Source organism: Gopherus evgoodei, chromosome 3, assembly GCF_007399415.2.
Source record: "Gopherus evgoodei ecotype Sinaloan lineage chromosome 3, rGopEvg1_v1.p, whole genome shotgun sequence".
NCBI classification, from domain to species: Eukaryota; Metazoa; Chordata; order Testudines; family Testudinidae; genus Gopherus; species Gopherus evgoodei.
Window position 1 is genome coordinate 119,469,392 of NC_044324.1, and position 25,462 is coordinate 119,494,853.

The following is a 25,462-nucleotide window of genomic DNA, read 5'->3' on the forward strand; positions in this document are numbered from 1 at the left end:
AAAACTGAGATTCTCACATAATAGCATGACTTCAGGAGCTAAAACAACACCTAATATCCTGAAACTTACAATAACTTTTCAAGAGATGGCACCACTGGGATTATGCTGTTTAGTTTTATTTTACTATCATGATTTGGGACAGTAATTTTTTACTTTAAAAATAAATCCTTGACTTAATAACCAGTTTTAATTGAATATAGTTTTTTCCAGAGCAAGGAACTATTCATTGAAGGATGGTGTGCAAGTTTTGATGCTCTTTTACCTGGAGTAAGTAGCACTGTTGCAGTTTGTCTACAGTAGAGGTTTACATTTGTGCAGCTACACAGGGGGCACATCTACAATGCAGCTGGAGGTGTAATTGGGTAGATGTACAAGTGCTAGCTTTGACCAAGCTAGTGCACTAAAAATAGCAGTGTAACCATGGCAATGCAGGCAGCTGCTCACACTAGCTGCCTGAGTTCATGTCTCAGAGTTGGTCTACACTGCAAAATTAGATCAACCTTGCATCAACCTAGTTGTGCATATGTCTGTATCTGAAGTTTGTCTCTCACCGATGTAAGTTCTCCATTACGCTAACATATTAACTTCACCTCCCTGAGTGGCCCTGAGCCAAAGCTGATGTATGGCAGTCAATGCAGAGCGAAGGTAGACACTGTGTTACCTGTCTCAACCCTAACAGTCCTCTAGCAGCTGTCCCACAATGCTCAACACTGACTGCTCTGGTCACAATTGTGAACTCCACTGCCCCAGGGTCATGGAGACCAGAAGTCCCTCTTCCCTGTGAATTTTTGAAATGCCTTTTCCTGATTGTCCATCTTGGCGAGCATGTCTATCAGCTCTTCATTGGTGTGGGCAGCTGCCCAGCTTACCATGCTGGCTGCATGCTCCAGATGTGCTCTGGCCTGAAATAGACAGGAGATACTTGAGATCCTGGCCAGGGGAGAGGAGAGGCTGTTCAAGCACAGCTACTGACCAGTCGTAGAAACGTGGACATGAAACTTCACCACACACTCACCCCTGCACTACGTGTTTCTGCCCCACCATGAATTGCCAGAACTTCCCAAAAGACAGTGCCCTGGATGGTGTGAGTTGCACACTGGGATGCCTCCCCATGATACACGGCACTGTGCATCAACACAAGCACTCCTGCCAGTACGCGCAGTGCCAACACAAGGAGCCAGGTATGCGCGTGCATAAATGACATATAAACAGTGGCTGCTTTCAGCCATTGTAATTTGCATTGGCAAAGTTTGTAGTGTAGACATACTGTCAGATGGGATTGTCCCAGAGGTGAAAGTAAGCCGGTCTGGTCCAGTCTGGCGTACCGATAAGAAAGTGCCGACCGTACCGGCTGAGCCACTGATGAGGCAGCGGGGCAAGAGGGGCAGCTACCCCAGGACTTCAGTGGTGGTTTAAAGGGCACACGGCTCCTGGCTGCTGCTTCCGCCACCATGCCTGTGCCCAGAGCCCCGGGCCCTTTAAATCGCCACTGAAGCCCCGGGCAGCATAGGCCAGGCAGCATTGAAGGGCTGGCTGGGGGATTTTGGCCCGAGGTCCTGCCCCTTCTGGGGGCTCAGAGCTGCCCTGCCCTCTCCCCCCCCATAACTTTCCCAGGACCCCAGCCACCCTGCATACTGGTAAATTACTTTCACCCCTGGATTGTAGTCAGGCGACTAGCCTGTCCCACCACCCTTGCTGCTGCGGCTACACACTAATTCTTAGCACTGTAGCTAGCACCACCATGTCTACCCAAGCTAGACATTACACCTTCTACCTCCAGTACAAGACATAACTTTTAGTAAAAAACAAAACAAAACAACCTCTGTCTTACTGTACTGTGGCCTCTGGCTGTCCAGGTCACTAACCTTTTTACACTGAAATATCTTAATTCAAGAAAGCACTGCTCTGGAAAGGATCAAATATAATTAAACAATTCTACCCTTTTGTCCTTTCTACAATAACAAAATGGATTGTTGCGTTACATTGCCATCAGGTTAGAAACTGTTTGTTCACCGTGGTGGTGTTTGCAGGGTTCTGTGTGGGTAAGGCAGGATTTTGTGCGTGATGAAGGGGTGGTATAGAATGGCACACTGCAGTCTTTGGGGGCAGCTCATGTGGTGCAAATTGCCATAATTTCCTTGTGTTTGTCACTCATTAGGGATGGAATGAAATGAAGCCTGAGCGCAGTGTTTTAAAATGCAGAATGTGTGTGTTGAGCAATGTGTGCAAGAATGGGAGAGAAGTTTGAGAAATTATAAACATTTTCCAAGCTACAAAAGCAGTGACTTCACCTTCCTCAATCCTTTTCATTTTAAAAATGTCACCAACCACTCCTTAAAGCTCTGGAAAGAAGCAGTCGTTTATAAGCTGTTTTATAAATGTTCTTTTCAAAAATAATTATTAGCTTTTTTATGTCAAAACATGCTTTTATATCAGAATCTAATTACTCGTCAGCTGTATTCAGCCCATGTAGTTTCGGATATGGAATACATTTATCATTAGTTACCTGAAGGTAATTTTGGAAAAGATATTTTCTCGGTACGTGTTTGGGAGAATTAAATTGTAGTTGATTATTTGAAGGTTTCTGGTCAATCAATGCTGTATGAACTGTGGTATTGGATGGGCTTTAAACATAACATAATAAGAGTAGCACTTAGAAACAGCTGGAAAAGAAGCCGTATGTTGCAAAATTAACATAGCCCAAAATTAATATAGCCCAAAATTTCACTTGTTACTGTTAACACCTGGCTATAGTTTTCTTTCTGCTTCCATGAGCAGAGGGTCAAGATCATCCATGATGCACAGTCACCATGGTTTTTTCTTCCTGCAAAAAGACTCCTCTGCAGTGTTTCCGCTACACTGTTTTTGAGGGAAAGGGGTGGGATGGAGTGCAGTCAGAGAGTAGCTGATCTCCACAGTCTGCACATTTCCAAGTCAGAAATCTAATCAGGATTGAAGGAGTTGATGAATGGCAACAGGGCTCCTAGAGGAGCCAGGCTGTCAGCTAGAGGGAAGGCCTGACAAGGTTGCTGTGAAGCAGCACAAGAGCCCCAGAGATCTCTTGCTTCTAGGTGTTGGCTACCCCTCTATTCTGCCTTTTTGTGTCTATCTTTTATTATCACAGCTTTACTAAGGTATTTTTAAACACACAACTAAATATTCAACTAAGAATTGGCTACATAATATTGTTCTCACACCTTTTCTTTGTCCTCAGTCATGTTCTATTACCCTACTACTAACTAGCCTGTAAGCTGAGGTAAAGAAGGGGAAAAAAATCCAAATTCTACAATTCTGCTGCTATAGATTTTGTTGCAGAATCAACCCTTTGACACAGAATGGTGCTCCAAAATGTAAATTTCACTTAAATAAATTTCTAACCCTTTTGGTGGCGAAGTAAATCTTGTGTGACAGAAACAGCAGTTTCCTGTAATATCTTTGGGAGATCTTTTTGAATTAAGTTTAAATAGTTTTGGAGTCAATTGTATTGTAAATTCAAGTTTTATGTATTATTGTCAAATAGAATGTAACTTCCCTAGGGGGCAGAGATAGAATCATAGAATGGCAGGGTTGGAAGAGACCTCAGCAGGTCATCTAGTCCAACCCCCTGCTCAAAGCAGGACCATCCCCAACTGAATGTAAAGCCTAGGAAGTTTTATGAGCTTCAAAGGACAAAATTAAATATGCCAGACAAGAATGAACTTTTGGTGCAAATAGGGTGACCAGATGTCCCAATTTTATAGGGATAGTCCTGATATTTGGGGCTTTTTCTTATATAGAGGCCCCCCACCCCCATCCTGATTTTTCACACTTGCTATCTGGTCACCCTAGGTGCAAACAAAGTTGAAAGTGGGTTCCCAAGTAAACTCTAGCCAGAGGCAAATGTGTTCCCTCTGGTTATGCAAGAACCGAGCTACGCCCTGAGAAGGAAATTGAGAACAGGTGATCAGTAGACAGAGTCCCAAGATCAAAGGCCCAAAGGCATAAAGGAGGGACTCACAGATTCATGGGAGTGCTTGTTCTGAGCTAACAGCTGTTATGATCTAGTTACCACAGAAAAACCCCTTGGGGGTTTGAAAAACGGGTTACTTGCCAGAGCCCTTGTTGGAGTTGGGGTGATCTCTGGTAAGCTTATAAGCATGAAGGTAGATTCTTGTATTGTTTTTAATATGTTTTCTCTGTAATGCTTTCATCTTAAAAAATGTGCCGTGCTGTAGAAAGGGCTGTTGTGATAATTTATCGCAGCTGGCAATTACACTGTGTATAGCCTCTGAGGAGAAAGCAAAGTAGGCTTGTTTAGGCAGTCTGTCTTGCTGGTGAATTCGCAGCATAGGCAAGGAACTGTGCAGCCTGGAAAAACCACCAGTCAGGAGGGAGAGATGAGGGTCTCCTCCCAAGAGAGGTGATAGCTGAGAGGCTGGGAGCCCAGAGTGGGTACCTCTGCTAGCAGGCCTGAATTGTGACACCTTGCAAATATTAATAGAGTGTTAATTCATAGTCTTATTCTCCTGATTCCTCAGACAGCCTGAAATAATTGCTCTGAGAGGTGTGAGATGTCCCAGTTTATTTGAATGGCGTGCCCAGAACCCCAATTGTATCCAGCTGCCAAAACCTCGAGCTTCCCCTACCAACTTCTGTAATGAAGCTATCCATTTTCAATGCAAGATTCTGCAGCACACAGAAAATTAATACATAATTATACTATAAAATAACAGTGAATATTGTTGTGATTGTTTTATTCATTTGCATATTTAATTCAACTAACCTTCCATTTTTATCTTGACTGAAGCTGCCACAAAATCTGCAGCCTATTACAGCCGAGTGCAGAATTCAAGCATTCAGAAGTCATGAGTCAGACCCTAAAAATGATGAGTGGCTTAAAATTCATGAGATATTTTTAAAATAATACATTTGGAGTTCTTTTGATTTGCCTAATAGCTTTTGAACTTTTAGGGTTTCCACTTTCAAAATTATCTAACAACAAGGAAGGCTAGAAACTTGCTTTTCATTTTTTTAAATTAAACCTGGGATTTTAATGTATTCGCATGACTCCAGGATTTAGAGCTTTAAGAAAACATCAAATATCATGACACTTTCAATAAAATCATGAGATTGGCAATAATAGTTTGGCCAAATTAGGTTTTAAATGATTATTGAAGTCTGTTAAGAAGATTCTTATTTTTTGTGTAAACATAAGTAAAACTTACTATCATTTAGAACTCATTTGAATAAACTTGGTGGAGGACTGAAATGGTTCCCAAGAGATTGCCAGTGGGATACAGTGACCTCTAGATTACCAGCCTGGGCCAGATTCAAACCTGGCAATGACCAAAAGTTACCATCTAATGGCTGTTCAGTGGTCTATATTGGAGTGAGTGAGTGGTCTCTGACTGAATATACATGGTGACTTTCTGCAAGAGGTGGGCTCCCAGATAGGAGAGAAACACATTAGGGCTACGTTACTGGAGGAAGATAAGCTGTTTATATTGCGTTACTTCAGTGGGTAGCTATCTTGGATTGCCAGGGTTGCCAGTCCAGCACCAGGCTAACAGAAGCACTAAATTAACTTTTAAAATGTTAAAGAAAAGTACATAATTAGATTTTATTTTAGTCTAAAGCCCACATCAATATGTTAAATAAAAAGGAATACATTCTTATTACTTAGTGTTAGGGTGACCAGATGTCCTGATTTTTATAAGCACAGTCCCGATTTTTGGGTCTTTTTCTTCTATAGGCTCCTATTACTCCCCACCCCCATCCCGATTTTTCACATTTGCTGTCTGGTCACCCTGCTTAGTGTTAATACCAGAATGAAAGAGCATGCCAGAAAAATGCATACAGTAAATGCACATGGGCTTGTAGGAATGTAAATAGTCTTAAAAATCAAACTTTTAAACAGGTAGGTAGAGAAGAACCAGAAAAGTAGGGATTAGAGGGGAAGGTGGAATCTGAAATACAGACTGGCTGACGGCTGTGGAGAGATTAAGAGACATAGATAAGGAAAATATTGTGTATTTACCATGTTTTTTAAGACACTTGCAAAATTGTAATGGAAATGTATCATCCCATGCACCCAACCTATCCGTCTACCCTTTATTTTTTTACTGTCATCAAGTTAATGGCATTTTACTCGCATGTCAAAATAGTGCTTGCCCCAGCAGCACAGAGAAATTGAATTTTTCAGGCTGTATTATAGGGATAGAAGGTGGCAAGGTGGTTAGTCCTTTAGCCTTTTTTTCTTTGGGGATCTATACTCAAATCCTGCTTTATGACCCAAATAACAGTGGGTTTAAAGATCATCATCTATTTTCCAAACAAGAAAGTGGATTCAGATCTCCAAATGCCTTGTCATTTGTGCTCCACATAATAAAGCTACCATGCTAATTGGCAGGATGGGCAACCTGAAATGGAAGAACAGAACGTACTGGAGGACAGAGCGAGATGCACTGACAGCTGTGTGGAGGAAGCTTGTACAGTTGCTGCGTTGCAATATATTCTAGCCAGTGTTGGTTGTGTTAGTTGTTAGCGCCCCACTTTCATAACCACCAGCTCCATAGCAAAATTAAAAACCTAAACCATATCACATTAATGCACTCCTCAAATCAGCATAAAGCAGAGCTATAATTCCACCTGGAGCTTTGCGCTCATGGTTCATGATGTCACCAGAATCCCTTGATGGAATTATTATTGCCTTATTATGTATAAATAAAAGCACATTAAACTTTTTATTATAATCCTTTAAAATAGAACTGAATCCCTTCACAAGCTGCATTTTTATGTGTGCTTAGAGTAGGAGAAGCAGCTGGGTTGAAGAATGTTTCATCCTGTATGCAATTTCTCCCCCTTTCCTTAATGAAGAGCTAGATACAGTAAATACAACAGCTGTTTGCCATGCAGCTAAGGATGATGAGAGCAATGAAACATGATACTGTATAAAAGCCATCTTCAACTTGTTGGCTTGGATTTCCTCACAGCAAATAAGTGATTTGGTTTTACCCAGGATCCTGATATTACTGTAGAGAAAAACATGGTCTTAAACTGTATCGCTTTAGAAAATGTGCCTGGTATTGACAAATTGGGATTTAGACCAAGAAGAGTTGTGATTAATAACTGATAAATTTCTTGTGATCATGTTCAAACTTTACTGTTTACCCAAAGTAGGATCTACCAATGAAGACAGACATTTTCAAGGGAGTTAAAAGGAGTGCAGAGCTAATAGGCTCCATAACCATTTGCAATAACAAAGCTCAGAAATTTACCAGTGAGATTTAAACCTCCCCTGGACCTCTTCATTAGGTTTTTGTGGCAAACATGAAACCTTTTGCATCAGGTTTGACTTACGCACATTTGAATAACTGCAGCAAAATGCAACTTCCTTTGTACTATGTAGTTTTGAACATAGATGACAAAACTGGGGGAATATAAGAAATGTCACTTTTTAAAATGCAGCACTGCAATCTCCAGACAGTTCTGTAGTAGGGATTGTAACAACACAACTGATATCAAGTTTATCTTAGGTTTTTGTATGTAAATATTCTCTTTGCGTCTATGGATTTAGAGCTCTAATCACAGCATGCAGAGAGGTCATACTGGGAAAAATGTCTCCCAGGTTCCACCCACAAAATAACTCCACCTTTGTGAGTCACCAATATGCAATTTTCGAAGGGAGTCAGTTATATTTTAAGTTATTATAGTAATACAATAATATCCCTCCCCCATGCATAATTTTACTATGGGATTTTGGTGACCAGGAGTTGAATTTGGGAAGGGTGGGGAGCTTCATTCTTACATGAAGAATAAAATAGTTAACAATGTTAAAGTTTTAAATGATCATCACTGGACATCTGATTTAACACCTACCTGAGACGTCTGGGGCAGCTCACCCTATCAGAGCTATTGTTTGAGAATCTCCACACACTCACACAGAGAATATGTCTTCACTGCAGAGTCAATTCAAGTGATCAGTAGTATGTGGGTTAGCCTAGCATGGGTGTGAGTGTTCATACAGCAAAGCCACACTCGAGTTACTGTGTCCTCACTGGTGTATCACTCAACCAGCTGAGGGCACATCCCCGTGGTTCTTAGTGCTCCAGTATGATTCTTTCCTAGTGAATTGTGGAAGAACGTGCCTGTACAACCCTGCGCAGATACAAAAATTTGTATCTGCATCTGATCCACATCCACAATAATTAACTTATATCCAACCCATGATCCACACTCCACCTTTTAAAGGTATCCACATTTACACCCACACCAGCATCCTATCTCACTGTTAGGGCCTGGTGCAGATACAAAAATTAGGATCTGCATCCAATCCAAAATGATGGTAAACAATACAACCACATTTGTGGATGCAGATATCTGCAGATTTAAAGCAGATATCCATGGATTTGCAGGGCTCTACTTGTCTGGCTTTCTAGATGGATGGGAGAGAATTCTGGGAAAGCAGTGGAGGACTATCAGCACTTGAGTGATTTAGCCTATGCCTTCACTGCAAATTGGGTGGATTACCACCTAAGAGAAATCACCACGTAGGTTCTAGCCTACAGCCTTGGGACAGGCCACCTAGCCTGGGTTGAAAGTTCCATCACACTCGGTGAGGGGATTTTGTGTGCACACAAGAGGGGGTTAGGGGCAACACCTGAGTATGAGCCCAGGTTAACGCTGCAGTGAATACATACCCAGACATCTCTTCATTAGTTATAATCAGTTCACATTTTGAGGCTGTGATCTGCTAGGTCACTCCAATCCTCGACTCCGGGAATCAGCCTTACCCTGCTCTACTGTGAGAACCCCCACTCCTGGGCTGTTCACACACAGCCTCTAGCATGTAAGATGGGTGTTTACAAGTATCTTTATGATAACAAACCCTCAGTTCAGACAGTCTGGTTTGAGGTTGATTCGTTCATTACCTACGGTGTTCTTTGACTCTCTACCACCTTCATCTACAGACTCCACACCAAGCGACTGAAGCACTGATCAAAGGGGAGAGCCTGGCTGAATGGCAACCAACCAGCCTGTGGTGAGAAGCATCTAAGTTTGTAAGGGCACTGAAAGTGTTAGGATCAGCTCAGAATGCGTTTTGCTTTTATTTTATTTGACCAACTCTGACTTATAATCACTTAAAATCTATCTTTGTAGTTAATACATTTGTTTGTTTGTTCTACCTGAAGCAGCGTGTTTGGTTTGAAGCCTGTCAGAGACTCCCCTTGGGATAACAAGCCTGGTACATATCAATTTCTGTGTTAAAATGACAAACTCATATAAGCTTGCAGTGTCCAGTAGGCATAACTGGACACCTCAGGACGGAGGTTCCTAGTGCTGTGTCTGGAACCAGAGATATTGGCTAGTGTCATTCTGTTGCACAATCCAAGCAGCAGCTGGCCAAAAGTGCTCACTCACATAGCTGGGAGCAACTTACATGGCAGAGGCTGTGCGTGAACAGCCCAGGAGTGGGGGTTCTCACAGCAGAGCAGGGTAAGACTGGGTCCCAGAGTTCAGGATTGGAATGACCTAGCAGATCACCGGTCCAGATAACCCCAGGGGAACATCACAGTGGCTTTCTTTGCAACTATAGCAGCTAGAAACTTACATTTTTGTTTTTATATGAAAGATGAGATTCCAGGGAACAAGATAACAGAGATGGGCCAGCTACTCTATGCTACTCTATACCCGTTCAACCCAAGACTTGTCACATATGCATTAGTCTGCTGAGGAGGAGGCATCAAACATCACGTTTTGAGCTGTTGGAGATGTCTCTCCTCTTCCCTCTTGCAGTCCTGCTTTCATAACCAACAGTCGTCTTATATTCCCTTCTTTCATGTGAAGGATGACTATATGTGAGCTTTTATTCTGTCTCTTATTCCTTCTAGAAGAAGTGGGGGGTTATACCCATTCTTTCCATGCATTTTTCCTCCTCTTTTTTTCTCTTTGGATGAATTATCTTGTTCTTATAGCATTAAGAAACAGGCAGGAGACAAAACATTTGGGACCAGATTTTTCAAATAGCTTAGCACATTGGTACGGAACTCTTTTGAAAGTATGGCCCAAAGTGTCACAGCAGGAGCTGCTGGGAGCTGCACACTATGGACAATCTTGGACCTTATAGATTCCAAAGCCAAAAGGGCAGATCTGGTCAGACTTCCTGTATAACACAGGCCTTAGAATTTCCCCAGAATAGTTCCTAGAGCAGATCTCATTTAGAAAAACATCCAATCTTGATTTTAAAATGGCCAGTGATGGAGAATTCACTACAACCTTGGCAAATTGTTTCTATGGTTGACTACCCTCTCTGTTAAAAATTTATATCTGAATTTGTCAAGCTTCAACACAGCCACTGGATTGTGCTATGCCTTTCTCTGCTAGATTGCAGAGCCCATTATTAAATATTTGTTCCCCATGTAGATACTTATAGCTTTACGTTATCTCTTATCCTTCTTGAAATAGATTGAACTCTTTAAGCCCATCACTAGAAGTATAAAAACCTGCAGGGCTGGAACCTGGGAGTTCTGTGTTGCTGATAGCACCACATTGCCACTGAAGGCTTAGTCTGACTATGTGAGGCTAGACTTGGAAGGAAGTACCGCCAAGCAGGACCTGAGTGGCAGCCCCTCACAGCCCACTGATTGGCTGGTTCCAGTACTTAAACTAGGAAGTCATGATGGGAAGCTGTCTGAGCAACAACACAGACTGCCTGCCTGTCTCTGCTCCAGACCCTACTCATGATAGACCCTCTACTCTGGCTTCTGATCCAGGTTTGTCCTTGGCTTTGCTCTTGGATTGCTGTCTGCAACTGATGCCTGACCCTGCCTGCCTCCTCACACCTGACACTTGGTTTGCCCTCTGACCTACTGGTACTTGACTCGGCCTGACTCCTTCTCTGTCCACTATGTCTGACCGCCTCTGTCACCGTTATGACAGTTTTCTCAGACCACCTCTGGGTCCCGTTCCCCACCCCTCCCCCGCATCTATCAAACCCTTCCACAGACAAATGAAGGAGCTGGCTGCCCTCCAACCAGCAGCTCCCCAACGGTCCAGGACCCTCAGGACCAAGTCACTCATTGCAGGCAAAGAATCCCATACTACAGACCATGCTATGCAGTCTGCACTCAAAGCACGGACTCTCCGCAAGCAACTAGCCCCGCCACAGGCGCAAGTGGTGCAGCTCATTGTTAAAGCATAGACCCTACAGAAGCAGCTTGTACACTCACAGGGAGAACCACCTCTCACTGTGCCCAAATGGTTCAGTGGAGATCATTGGAAAGTCCGGGGCTGCTCTTCATGCTCTGCCATCAACTGTACCCCACAGGCCAGACTTAGATAGGGCTGCTTGTCAGCCTGCTCTCTGGCGAAGCGCTTGTTTGGGCCTCCCCCTGTTGAAGCAGAACAACCCAGAACTCTCTGACTGGGAAGCCTTCCTGAAAGCCTTTGCAACCATCTTTGATGACCCACATTGTGTCTGCTCTGCAGAGGCTGCCTTTTGGAAAGTTTTGCCCGGGTAAGGACCAGCCACCTCCTATGCTGCCCATTTCTGACAGCTCATGGCTGATGTTGAATGGAATGAAGCACCCAATTTCACCAGTTCTGGTGGAGGCTCAATGATGACATAAAAGATGAGCTAGCCCATGTTGAAAACTCCACCTGTCTAGGCACTGTTATTGACCTCACCTTATGCATCGACTCTCTGCTGCATGAGGAGGAAAGAGGAGGTGGCCTGACCACTTTTCGTACATGGTATGGAAACGTGAAATACTTGCTAATGCCATTTAGCTTAACTAATGCCGCTGCAACATTTCAGCATTTTATAAATGATGTGTTCAGGGATATCCTGGACCAGTACATGATCATCTACCTCAATGATATACTGGTATTTTCCAAAATCTTGGAGCAGCATTACCAGCATGTTCGGTCTGTCTGGGAGAGGTTAGGGAAGCATGGTTTGTACGCCAACCTGGAAAAGTGCACTTTTGACCAGACCACCATTGAATCTTTTGGGTGCATCATCTCCCTGGAGGGAATCCAGATGATCCACAGAAGGTGGAAGCCATCTGCAACTGGATAGCACTCCAGTGGTGCTGTGAGAAGTTCAGCACTTCCTGTACTTTACAAATTTTTATAGGAGATTCATCACCAAACTCCCAAATCATAATCTACTCATAATCACCCGACTTCCCTCCGCCTCAAAGCCATATGATTCACTTGGTCATCTGAAGCCCAGCTTGCTTTCGACTAGCTAAAGGCTGCCTTCACCACATCCCCAGTCCTGGCACACTTTGACCTGACTCATCCCTTCATAGTGGCTGGAGATGCATCCAATATGGCCACAGGGACAGTACTATCGCAGTGACTTGGACCCCAGTCCGTTCTGCACCCTTGCACATTCTATTCTCAAAAACTTTATCCCTCAGAGATGAGCTACAAAATAGTGGACAAAGAGCCTCTTGCTATAAAAGCAGTATCTGAAGACCATTTTAAGTATTTTTGCAAGACCTGAGCATTGAACCAGAGACAGCTAAAGTGGGCCCTGTTCTTTTCTTCATTCAGTTTCACAATTACCGACTACCCAGGAAAGCAAAATGGAAAACTCCTATGCTCTATTGTGGAAGGGGGAATACTACCAGGCAAGCAAAGAATCGGTTTCCAAGCCCCCCTACCTCCTCGAGCCTGGTAACTTTGCCAGTGCCACAGTTCAGTGAGACCTGCTATCCTTTATCTGATCTGCCTCAAAAAAAAGATCCACTTACCCAAGGGGGACAGTCCATGTGGGATGAGATAACGTACTTCGACAAGCACATATGTGTCCCCAGGGCATCCCTAACTGGAGGTGCTAGGGCCCCCTTTACTATTACATATTGAGACCTATAGTTAGTCACTTTTTAATCTATTTCATGTGTGCTACGTTAATTTTATATCGTTGAATTTTTATGGTGCCAAGTCTAATGCTGTAGAGAAGTCTGAGTAGATTATGTCAGCACTGTTACCTTTATTGACCAAACTTCTAATCTCATCAAAATAAGATATCAAGTTAGTATGACAAGATCTATTTTCCATAAACCCATCTTGATTCACATTAATTACATTACCCTCCTTTAATTCCTGACTAATTGAGTCCAGTATCAGCTGCTCCATTATCTTACTTAGGATTGGTGTCAGGCTGACAGGCCTATTATCCAGGTCACCTTGTTTACCTTTTAAAAAAATCAGTACAATATTCCCTTTCTTTCTGTTTCAATGCTCTAAGGCGTATTGAAAATCAATATTAATGGTCCAATGAGCTCCTCAGCCAGCTCTTTTAACACCCTTGGATGCACGTTATCTGTTCCTGCTGATTTTAAAATGTCTGACTTTAGTAGCTGCAGTTTAATATCCTCTAGAGATACTAGTGGAATTGAAAGAGTTATCGCTATATGGTGAAACGATATCATCAGTATATTTAGGTGCCTAAATGGGAGTTTAGCTCTCTTGGAAATCTGAACCCATATGTGGGTGTTGAGCATTGGATAATCTGGCTCTTTTGAAAATCTTGTATTTGGAGGTTTAGGACTCTGGCATTCAGGAAGGACCTGGCATTTTGGAATGACCGTGAGCAGCACCTGCGCTGTGTTGCTAGGAGGTGCTCACTTGACTTACTCATTTCAATATTTTTAAAACTAATTTCTGAATATTGTGTTTCTTATGTTATCTTTTTAGGTTTCTGTGAACTACAGGGGATAGGAAGTTCTAATTTAAGCAAATTACTAGTGTATCTCTTATGTGTTTTCTCTTGGAAGATCAACCCAGTTTGAGGGGCTCTGCTCTCTCTTATCTTTCCTGACTTTAGTGCTAGATGTTTTGACAGGCCATTGAAGGGTTTCCACTGTATTTTGTGCAGCTGGAAGGTAATTTTGGAACTAGCTTGAGAAATGGGAATGGGTCCAGAGGCTTCCATGTGATATACTTGACTTGGTCTCATTTTATCATCTGTGAAACATGTTTCATTTACTCCAGAACTGTTTGGTTTTGGTTCCTGTTTATTTTAGCACAAAAGTAGTGTGGCCACATACTTCAAATTATTTTCACACTCCTGTTCAGTCTCTGATGAGAATTTCTGTCACTTGCCAGTTGCTAAATATGTTTCCCTCATCTTGGAATAAACCAAGAAATATCAATTTAAGGAAACATTTCTGGTTTTGCAGTATTTCTTCTCAGATGTGGCATTGAAATATATCGCTATAAAATTCAATAGAATAAGTAAAATTAAATTTATTTTTAGGCTGAATCACAAAATTCTCTTAACATTTTTCTCTTTTTGTCCCCCCACCAATATATTAGAAAACTTTATCACTGTGCTTCAGGGTGAGGAGATTTATTTCCTGATATACTGACATGATATACAATAACTTTCAGTCTTCAATTAAACAAAGCAGTTGGGTTGTGATTTCATGTGTGCAGCAATTTTTTTTCTTTTCTTTCCATCCCCCTTTCTCCTTACTACAGATGGTTTGGTTGGTTGCTTGCTTGGTGTAGTTTTTTAGGTCAAATTTAGGATCTATCTTGACGTTTATTACATCTGGAAAAGTTTACTCTCTGGAAGCTTTCCATCTGCTTTTTTTAAACCATTGAAGGGAGGAAAGGAAAGTATACAGTTTATTGTGAGGCTAACTTTACTCTTTTGCGATCTGAGCCAACTGGGTTCCAATCAGAGAGCAAGTAACAGGTGGGAATTATTAATTTTCATCCAAATTGGGTTCTAATGTCTGTATTCTGGGAACAATAAGCTCTTAATCGTTCCTTATGAAAGAAGCCAAAAAGGACAGAAGTTGAACTGTTGGTTGAAGAGGGAGTAAGTGATGAGGATATAGGACAATCTGATGCTCTAATGAAGACGAGATGGTTCCAGAATGCGAATAAGTAGTCTGATAGGTTGGTATATGTGAGTACTACAACTATGAAGCCAAATTTCGAGGTGCATTGTATTCAGTCCTAGGCAAACTCCTACTGATCTCAGAGCGGGTTTGCCTGTTCAAGGACTAAGTACAAGTCTGAGTAAGGTGCTCAGGGTTTTTCTTGTCGCATCTGTTTCTTTTTATGCTCATTATTTTTCAATTTAAACAATGTCATCAGTCAGGATGCCCTCATGAGCACCACCAGCAACATACTGCATGGTGCACTGAATGTGGAAATCAGCTGTGGGGACAGACGAAACAAAAGAGTGTTTCTGGCTTCCTGCATCCTTCCTCATGGTTTTTTTCCTTCCTGAGGGTTTCAGGATGAAGTATTTACAAAAGGACAAGACAGACTGGTCTTTTGTTGCTTGGAAACATAATAGGAAAAATCCCAGTCTGGCTCACTACACAGCTGTCCTTACTGCTGTCTTCCAAGCCAGTTCAGTAGCTCTTATGCAATGTCCTCTGCTATTTGATTGCCTTGCATTCTCCAGCCCAGGTTCATTATCTGTGGTACTTATGTAGACCCCATTACTACTGTATCAGAGTGCCTCATAATCTTTTAATATATCTACCCTCACAACACCTGTGAGGTAGGGAAGTGCTGCTGTCCCCATCTTACAGATGAGAAACAGAGACTCAGCATAGCTCTTCACTGCAAAAGTAATTTGAATTATCTACACTCAAATGAGCTGAGCTCACGAGCCCAACTACATTGTGAAATTACAGTTAGACTGACAGAGTGATTCTGTTAGTGACATTAGATATAGCACTACTTGTCAGCTGCTAATAACTCACGGGGTAGCCTACACCCAGGTAGCTCAAGTTAAAAGCATCGCCACATGCGAGTTAGGAGTTTGTGTGGGGGCAGCACTAGAGTTAGGGACAAAACTAAGTTAACTTGTCAGTGAAGACAACTCCTCAGTGACTTACTGCAGGTTGCAAAGGAATTCTGGCAGAGCAGGGAATTGGAACTGGGGGTTCCATGTCCCAGGCTGGCACCCAAACCACTGGAACATCCATCATTCTATCTTCCCCTAGGCACCCTGTGCAGAGTAGTGGGAAACTGAGCTGAAGTTAACTTCTTGCTTCTGGGCAGCCAGGAAGAGGCCTCTCCACCATATCACAGAAGGGTTTCTGGTTTTTCTAACACTGACTTGAAGATAGTGAAAAAAATTATGCTTTAGGAGTGGGAGGGAGTAAGAGAGAGAGAGAAAATGGTAGCAAGTGCATGTGAAAGATGGAACCATCGTTCAGGTTATATTCATGCCTAAGACGTGGCTCTGTGGATGCTCATGCCCTGTACAGCTGTGAAAGGCATCTGTTGTGGCTGTACATAACATTTTGTTGTCAAAAGAGCCAGGAACTGTGTTTCTGTTACATACTCCTGAGACCGAGGGGATATGAGGATATGTAAATCATGTCTGTAATATACCCTGCCCACCTATTTGGATACTATAACTTTTTCTGAGATGTCTGAGTAAGAGCATAGAGGCCATATTTGTAGTAGCACTGTCAAGGAAGCACAGAATTCCAGTAGATCCTTGCTAAGTGCTTGTGAAGCACATGTGCATTACTAAGGGTACTTTGCAGCCCTATGCAGTTGCTCATCAGGGAGCAGAATTTGGCTTTTTGTTTGGCGGTTTAGAAAACTTAGACAAATTTGCCTCTTCCATTAGGAGTTGGACTTACTGCAGCAAGATTTCACTTTGCTTCTCATGGGGTGGAGAGGCGTGAATCGGCCATGTGGAACCCTTTGTGAACTTGTGCATTGCACGACCATCACGCTGACAGCCTGACCAGCGTGCAGTTTTGTCCCTATGGCAAGATGGTGACATTCAGGTGGGCTGTGCTCAGTTCTTGCTGTGGCTATCCCAAGGGAATATATCCACTACCCAGTTTGGTTATTTTAAGACAGCAATCAGAATTCATCTGAGGTAGCCATTACCCTCCTTGTTGAGCACATTGCTAGCAGGAGGTCTAATTAACATTTTGCAGCACTGGCAGCCTGGTATGGAAACTACCATTCAGCCACCCACATTAAAACTTTAGTTGTTCCCTTCCATTTAATTAAAATGCAATCAAATCAATTACATCATGATAGTTTCCCAAAGTTAAAACACCAGATGTATGGCAAGGCAAATGCATACAATGCCAATTGATTGGGTTGCTCAGAGGTGTATTACAGCTCTCCCATTTGTCAGTTTATCTATTGGGGATTAGTTGCATTCTTTTTCTTCCCAAGTAAGAAAACAACAAGGAAAAAAAAATCCATCTTTCAGTCTGTTTTTCCTTCAGGAAGAATTGATGTTCTAGAATTTGAGAGTTTTATTTAAAATCACATTGATAATCTCAAAAGTGATTTTTTAACCAGCGGCTCAAACATTTTACCATTCAAAAGAATTTTCCAATAAGCTCTAGAAACAAGCAGTTTCATTTACTTTGTACCAAGTCCAGGAGTTATTGTTCTTGTCGGTGAATTGGGATAACATGCAGCTGCATAAACATGTTGATTCTGCTGGGTTAGAGACCATGACTTCAAACTCTGGCACCCTCTAGCAAGGCTGTATGTGAAGTCACGACATCTTCAAAAGAGTATTTGAGGTCTCAATAGACCAGTATGTCTTTTGTAGCATATCCTTTTGGGAAGAGAGGGTGAGATCAGAGGAAGAGAGAGCGAGAGAGAACTACATTCAAAACTGGATTTCTAGCAGACTGGTTGATAAATAACAAATACACAAAATACTAAAACATAAATCTACAAAAAAAAAAAAGTAAGTCTGATTTCAGGCTGGCACATCCTCCCCTGCTTTTCTCAACCCTTTTATGGTTAGACATAGTAGTGTCTATGATCATCGATTTAAAAAAAAAAAAAATGAGAGAGAGAGAGAGAAAAAAGTTCACTCCACTGAATTGATAGGTCATTCAGCTAGGTATTAGGTCACTCAGTGATCCCATTTTCAGGATACAGTCTATCATCAGCCCTAGGCACTCTTCCCATTCACTGCCTCAGCTCCATGCCACACCCTCAGTGGCTGGTAGGGGAACTTGGGCCCAGCCTCTTCTGTGGGTTCCAGTCCAGGGACCCTCAGCTCTGCAGTTCTTAGCTTTTCTCTATCAGCCTTCACTGCACCTTCCCTAGACTTCTTCCTACAGCTCTGATTCCCCTTCTCTCTGGGTGCACCAGCTCAAAAACCCCTCTTCCCAGGTGTGGCCGCTGCCTGCCTTCCTGCAGCCTTTCCTAGCAGTCCTGTCTGGAGCCCGCTACCTGGCTTTATAGGTGAGCCTCGCTCTAATTAGCTGCTTCCAGCCTAAAGTTCCTGTTTGCAGCCTAATTAGCTGATTGGGTCCACCTGGCTTAATTCAGCTCTTGCAAGGACAGTGTTGGGTGCATGCCCCATCACACCATGCATGGATGATTTTTCATATGTGGTGTTCACAGGGAATGCACCAACTATTTATGTGCATTGTCATTCTTAACTCACGTTTTTTAAATGAAATCTTTGACAGCGGCTGACCTAACAGAGCAGTATGAGTCTAATAGATTGGGACCAGGAATGACCACATGAATCCAATCCATATATGAGGTGTTCCAGCAAGCTGCGTTTCTGCAATAATGCTTAAACAAACGGGGCAAACTTCAAGGTGCTGTACAGCCTTTATTCAGAATTACTTCGTTTTTGTGGGCTGAAGTCTTAGCATTAGTGTTTGTATTGCTATTAATAATAATAATTAATACTTCCCTACCACACAGATTCATTAGTTTAGTAAATGCTTTGTAAAGCACCATATAAATGCTAAGTATTATTAGCATTAAGTGTCTTCACTTCAGAATCTCAAAATCCTTCTTATTAACTAACTACGGCTCACAATGATTTTGTGAGCTATGTAACTCTTATCCTCATTTTGCAGATGGACAAACTGTGGCAGAAATGACTTAACTGACTTGTCCATGATTAGAGTCAGTGGCATAACCAGAAAAAGAATTCACAAGATCTGATTCCCAATCTTATGCTCCACTAGACTATTACTGATGTAATTGTAATTTGACATCATAGTACAGTCTCTATAGATATGTTTTGCTCCTGTAGCTCAACGTACACATGCATAATGAAATCTCTGTATATTTGTGTACTATAAGTTTTGCTTACTATTCTCTTGGTAATGCAGTGTCTCTGTGGGATTTAATTAAAATGACATCCAAACATGCCTTGATGTTAGCCATGTAACTCAAAGTTCCGTTTGTATTAATGTGGAATTGCTATTTTAGGTGGAGAAGAAGAGGATTATTAAAAGCAATGACTATGCAAGTTCAATGGCCTTCCTTTTTTGCAGAAAAAATGCTTTGTGTACACTGTTTATTGTCATTAGCTACTTTGTTACTCTTGTTTTATATTCCTTTTTAGTAAGCAATAACTCAAGTTACTAAAAGCAGACTATAACCAAAGAGTTTTCAGTTAACTACTAAAAGGTGGCTCTGTTCTAAACAGTGACTGTAAATATGGCATGGGGCTGTTCCGTATTTCCCTAAATTATTCCAAATAAAATTGGTTCAATTTACAAGTAAAAAGATATTTTGGTTTTGTAGTGTTAGCAGTTAGGAAAAAAAACAAAACAAACTCATCCCAGCAGCAGATATTAAAGATGAGTTGCACAAACAGCATAGCTGGCTCTTTGTTACCCAGCATAGGAGGCGTACCTAGGATGGAGTGTGGCTAGAGCATTTCTACACCTTGGCACTTCCTGGCTGCTGGAGCGGCCTATAGGGGCTGTTAGAGCTGAGGTACAAATTTGGGCAGCCCCTGAGGCTGCTCTAATGTGTGCTGGCAGCACCAGGCTCAGGGAGGTGCATTGCTTCCCTCCTTGGTTCCTACAGTTAGCTCATCACCAGTGCAAGGGTGAATCAGGCTTTTCGTTGATCTTTAACAATTTGACCTTTTACAAATCTTAACAAAATAGAAAATGCTTAGGATGGCAAACTTCAGCTTGGCACACTTTGAAATAGCCAGTATGTTTAGAGAGTAATGTTATTTATAACACTGATTTCCCTTGTAAATAGTCCTAAATCTTTTACTTCACTGGGTTGACAGGTCCCTGATGATGATGTCGGTTTAAATGATATCTTTCTTATCACTGAGAGAAATGCACAAATACGGATGGCTGTCACACTGTGTGCACCATTGAAAGTCAACATTTACCCACTGTAACGGATACCCCAACTTTGCACGTGGCTCTGCACAGGCAACCCATGGGCCCATGCAGCACCCTGCTGAATTTGGTGGGGCTCCATGAAAGCTCAGGGGTCTACCCTTGTGGAGATCATTGCAGGATCGGGGCCTAATATTCTGCTGTGTGGTAACATTGGTTAACAGTTGACTTTTAATGGCAACCACTTTGTGTCCATAATGTTTCTCAAGTGCTGTTTAATAACAAACATGTTCTAGAATTTCCCAGTAGAGCTTCTATTCAGGAAAGCACTTAAGGATATGCTTAAGTGCTTTCCTGAACAGATTTAAGCATATTGTTAGGTGTTTCCTGCACTAGAGCCAGACAGAGGGAATTTCCTTGCATTACTGTTTCCAGAAAAGAATTTGAGTGAAATAGCATAAAAATGTTTAAGTACATCTGGTTCTCCAATAATAAAACTATTTTGTCAGCTCCTTAATTTAAAATGAACTGCCTTTCATTTTCTCCTGCATTCAGTGGAATTTGCCACCTAAGCCTTCAGATGAAAAATCTGTAGCTGGGGTAAACAATTGAAATGATGTCAAACTAAATCCGTGCATATTGTATTGTCAAAAATCCTAACGTCAGAATTAATAAATGACAGTTATCGAGGACAAATGAGTTGCTCACTGGCTTTTTGACAATGGGGCAGAAGGCAAAGGTTCCAGAGTAAAAGTGAGAGAGCAACATAAGTAACCAAACATCCAGTCATGGAGAGTTAAGCACCTACTCATAAATATACTGTTTACAGTGATTAATAGAAGGTCTATGGGCACTTTGAGATAAAAATTTACCCTTTGATGCATGACATGTAAAGCAACCAGTGTAAATCTTAAACACCAATTTCCTGCAAAGCGTTACAAAGTTGAAGAGAAATAGTTATGGGGAAAAAATTCTCCATAAATGCTCTGGAATTTCATTGTGAAATAGCTTTCTTCCTGGTGGTGTGTTAGTTTGAAATTCAATGTATTAATTTATTATTGCTTTTGAATTGGAATGTTGATGTTTTCTTTAGCCCAGAAATTTTTCTAAATACCTCATCATGGGGTAATTCTAGAAACAGTCTGCAAGGTCTGGCCATCCTTGTTTGTTGCAACCAGTTCTTTGGTGGGTTGCTTTCAAAACAAAGGAATGAACATGGGCAATAGTTTATTAAATGAAAGTCTTCTCCATATATCTTCAAAAATATTTGATTTTGAATCCTGTTTTCAAAAGTTGTGATTTTTCCTGTATAGTATTTGTAGCTAAATTGATGTTCTTATTTGTGTATGAAAAATGTTTGCTTGTTTGAAGGAGAGATATTTGTCCAGTTAAAGCTGATGATAAAGCTGTATTACAGAGCTAAATGTTGCCCTGTAGGCACAGCCCTGTGTAGGGGGCAGTGCAGAACTATGTTGTCCTATAGGGCGCTCTTGGAGCCCCAGTCTCTCCATGACTCTCGCAGACTCTCCAGTGCATAGAGAGTCTACAGAGACTGCACCATCCTTTAGGATGATGCAGCCTGCTCACTGGAATGAGCCCAGTCTATTTTTCAGGCCAGTGAAGAAAAGAGCAGGGCCATAGTCGTACCTCCTCCCTGCCGACTTGGGCGTATGAAGGATGCTGTCCTTGCAGTCACTTAACTCTGTGTAACCAAGGAGCTACTCACTGGCCCATATCCCAAAGACCACTCTCTAGCCTCAGGAGTCCAGTCCCTTTCCTTCAGGACTTCAGTTCTGTTTCTTCAGACTGTTTAACATATCGCTGTGCCCCTTCCTCCCTGACCCAGGTTCTCCTGCAGGGTTACATTCACCTGAGAGTCATAAAGTGGGTTCTTTGCTCTGCCCTGAAAACTCCTTTAGGAGCCTAACTACTCCCTGCAGCTCTCATTCAGAAATGCTTTTTATGAGGACCGTCTGATCTTCCAACAATTCCTAGCCTGCAGCCTCAGCTGGGAGGCAGCTGATTAGTCACTGGCTAATGAGTGGGCCCAACTCTCTTTAAAGGCCATCCCTCCTGTGAAAGACTATGGCTGGTTGCTCGGGATAGCCAAGTGGGGAGATCGCTTGTGTCCTCCCATCCTGTGGCCTTATGCAAGTGCCAGTCACAGTCTGATAAGGCTGGCAAGATTCATTAAAGCCAACTGTAGTGGCTTTTCTATTTTACAAATACTCAGCTTGTCCAAGGATAACACGTAAATAAAAATTGAGCATAGAATTACCATTCTGAAGAGTTTAAATAACAGCAATTAAGCTGGAAAAGGCCTTTTATGTTATTTGCTCCATCTTCCTGCCCCTGGAGGATTTACTGCATTTTATGGCCCCATTTGTTCAGATTTATTGATTAAATGGTACATATTGAGCCAAATTCATCCTTGCTTTTAACCCCATAGATTTCAATATAGTTGGGCGAGGGATCAGTTTGGCCAAGTGTCTTCTACAGAATATTGGGAATAATATTTCTTGCCTTCGGATTGGCTGATGTCAGTGTATAAAAACTCTCCGACAGCATGGAATTTTTTTAAGATCCAAGGTCAATACTGAAGTCTAGGGCAAGTATAGATCTGATCAAACAAACAGTGATTTCCTGGGAAATTTGATGTCAACAGTTCATACTGGTGTGGTGGGCCAGAAGCAGCATGGGGCAGTAGACTGGGCACAAGGTCATTTGGGTTCTTTTCCAGGATCTGCCACTGGCTCACTTTCCAACTTAGAACTAAGCACTTAATTGTACTGTGCCTCAGTTTTACTCTCAGTAAAATGGGGATAACACTACTCCCCTCCCCTTTGTAGAGAACTTTGAGATGTGCAGACTGTGATTATTATTATTATTATCAGTGGTGGCATCAAGTGTGTTCTTGACCAGTTATAACTGGAATATGTAAATAAACCAAAGTACTAACAGAAGACATTTTCCCATAAATACGCATGTGCTTAACTCTATATGTATAAACAATCCCATTGATTTCAATTAAACTACTCACATAGTGTAATTAAGCACATATTTAAGTGTTTGCGGGATCAGGCTAGAATGTTCTACCTGTTGTCTTCTGATTCTCTACTGTAATAAGAAAAAATAATAATAGACTTCAAAGTGATATCATAGGGAAGTTCATGCCACTATACATTTAACTCTATACCATCCCCCCTGTGCTGAATGGTTATTCCTAATTGGGTCCACAAACCCCAGCATTAAGGTTACTTGTGGTAAATATTGGCTCTGACTTTGATATTGTCAGTAAATCTTTGCTGATCAAACTCAGTAATTTTTGTTTGCATATTTGCCTACGGTATTTTGGATTCAGCCCCAAAAGCTTAGTGTTAAATTCTGTTTGTTAATAAGAAGCCTTAATTATGACAGACTCCACTGAATTAATGAATATGAAGGATATCAAACTGACCTATTTGAGTGTCCCATTCCAGTGCCAGAATTGTTAATATTAGAGCTGGGTGAAAAACTTATTTATTTTTTCTGCTAAAATTTTAACTATGGGAAATGTTCCAGTTTGCAGTGGAAGATTTTTTTTTCCCCAGTAAAATGTTTTGAGTAGGCTCTCAAGCTACTAGGGAAGAAAAATCACATAATTTTGTTGACAAAATGTTGATGTTTTTATCAGAAATATTTTATAACAAAGTTCTGACAGTTCTAACTAGGCTATTGAATAGTTATAGAACAAAGGGGCCCAAAATGATGATTGCTTTGAGTCCACTGAAATGATCTCAATCTGGACTCAGAAGAGAGTTCACTCACATTGCGCTCTGCAATCTAATAAAATGCAGGTTTAGATTTAGAATATGACTTCCCTGTCCTGTTTGTTTCAGTAACATTTAACTTTTCTTCTTTATATAGTTGATGGATTAGACAAAGCTTCAATTGCAAATTCTGATGGGCCAACCCCAGGATCCCAGACGCCTCCTTTCAAGAGAAAAGGCAAACTCTCTACCATTGGCAAAATTTTTAAACCTTGGAAATGGCGGAAGAAGAAGACCAGTGACAAATTTAAAGAAACATCAGCAGGTATGTGTATCGTTATTTGTTAACTGTAAAAATTGCTTTCACAGATTGCTCGATTTTTAAGGCCAGAAGTGACCATTAGTAATGCTTCAAAAGGTACTGAAGTTTATTAGATGCTAAAGAGACACTGTAAAGAGTTTTAGGCCCAGTATTTGACATACCTTAACTGATTCTGTCACTAAGAACTTTGCTAAATAAACAGCAATTTTTTTTTTACCTACCACATTTCATATTCTTTTAACATTAAAAATATATGTTTATTGATGGACATGGGGCCATGTGCTATCTATCCCCAGAGAAATTTGGTATGGACAGGTAAAATGTTCCCCCACCAGTCAGTGACTCTGTACTCTATGATTTGTTCTGTAGCTGCTTCCAGACAGAATGTGTAATATGTGACCAAGTCCTCATCAGCAAACCGCTGATTTAATACACACTATGTACCTCAGCAGATATTTTTCACAAATTCATACTATTAATACGTCTGTAATTAAATACATTTTGTATTCTGTATCAAGCCACTCTACAAGAATGGAATATCAATTCTCACATGCAAGATAGATAAGTAGTATTATTAGTTGCATTTTACAGATAGGGAAAATGAGGCATAGAAGTTAAGACTAACATTTTCAATACTATCTACTTAGTCAGCTTCCTTAGTTTTTGAGGGCCTAACTTGAGATACCTGGGGCCAGTTTTTCAAAAGTGTTTGACCTGTGATTCCCATTAATTTGGCTCAGGCCCAAACTGTCTCAAGATGGATGTCTGTAAACTCCAATTACCCAAAATTAGTGGATATTTGAAAATGTTGGCCTATGCACGTATTTTTCAAAAGCATGTTCATAATCTCACATGTTCTAGTTTATGTACGGGAAATACCTAATACTGAGTACAAATCAAAGCTATGTCTTGCCTGGCCAGTTGCTGGGCAGAGAATTTGCCTCAAAAGCTTGATCCTGTAAAGTGATGAGATGAGATGCTTGTCAGATATATATCTTAAAAGAAACAGGAACTTATTTCACTCCATTTATAGCCACGTAGAACAAAGTCTGCCATATTTTGATGGCATGAACTCTCTCCCTAACTGAGCAAATTATACATAAAGTTACTCTTGGGTGTAAGTGTTTTCAGGACCAGGGCCAGAGTTCAAACCATCAAAACATTGCAGGTTCTGCTACACAGCTATAAAAGGAGTGAAATAGGAACGTTTTCTTTGTTTTTTAAGATTTCATGGACATTTGCTCACTATTTATTTTTTCTTACAGTTACTAGTTCATTCCCTTAAAGGGCCCTGAAATTCTGAAATGCACTTTGCCCCTAGG

General features: G+C 41.4%; 1 protein-coding gene across 2 annotated transcripts in view; it reads left to right on the top strand.

The window, feature by feature from the left end:
- PHACTR2 (phosphatase and actin regulator 2) overlaps nucleotides 1-25,462 on the top strand; it is a 206,906-nt gene that overhangs the window by 111,377 nt on the left and 70,067 nt on the right. For both annotated transcript variants that reach the window (XM_030556475.1, XM_030556477.1), the window contains exon 2: nucleotides 23,976-24,143. In XM_030556475.1, coding sequence (XP_030412335.1) covers nucleotides 23,976-24,143 — 168 coding nt within the window. The remainder of the gene's footprint in view (nucleotides 1-23,975; nucleotides 24,144-25,462) is intronic.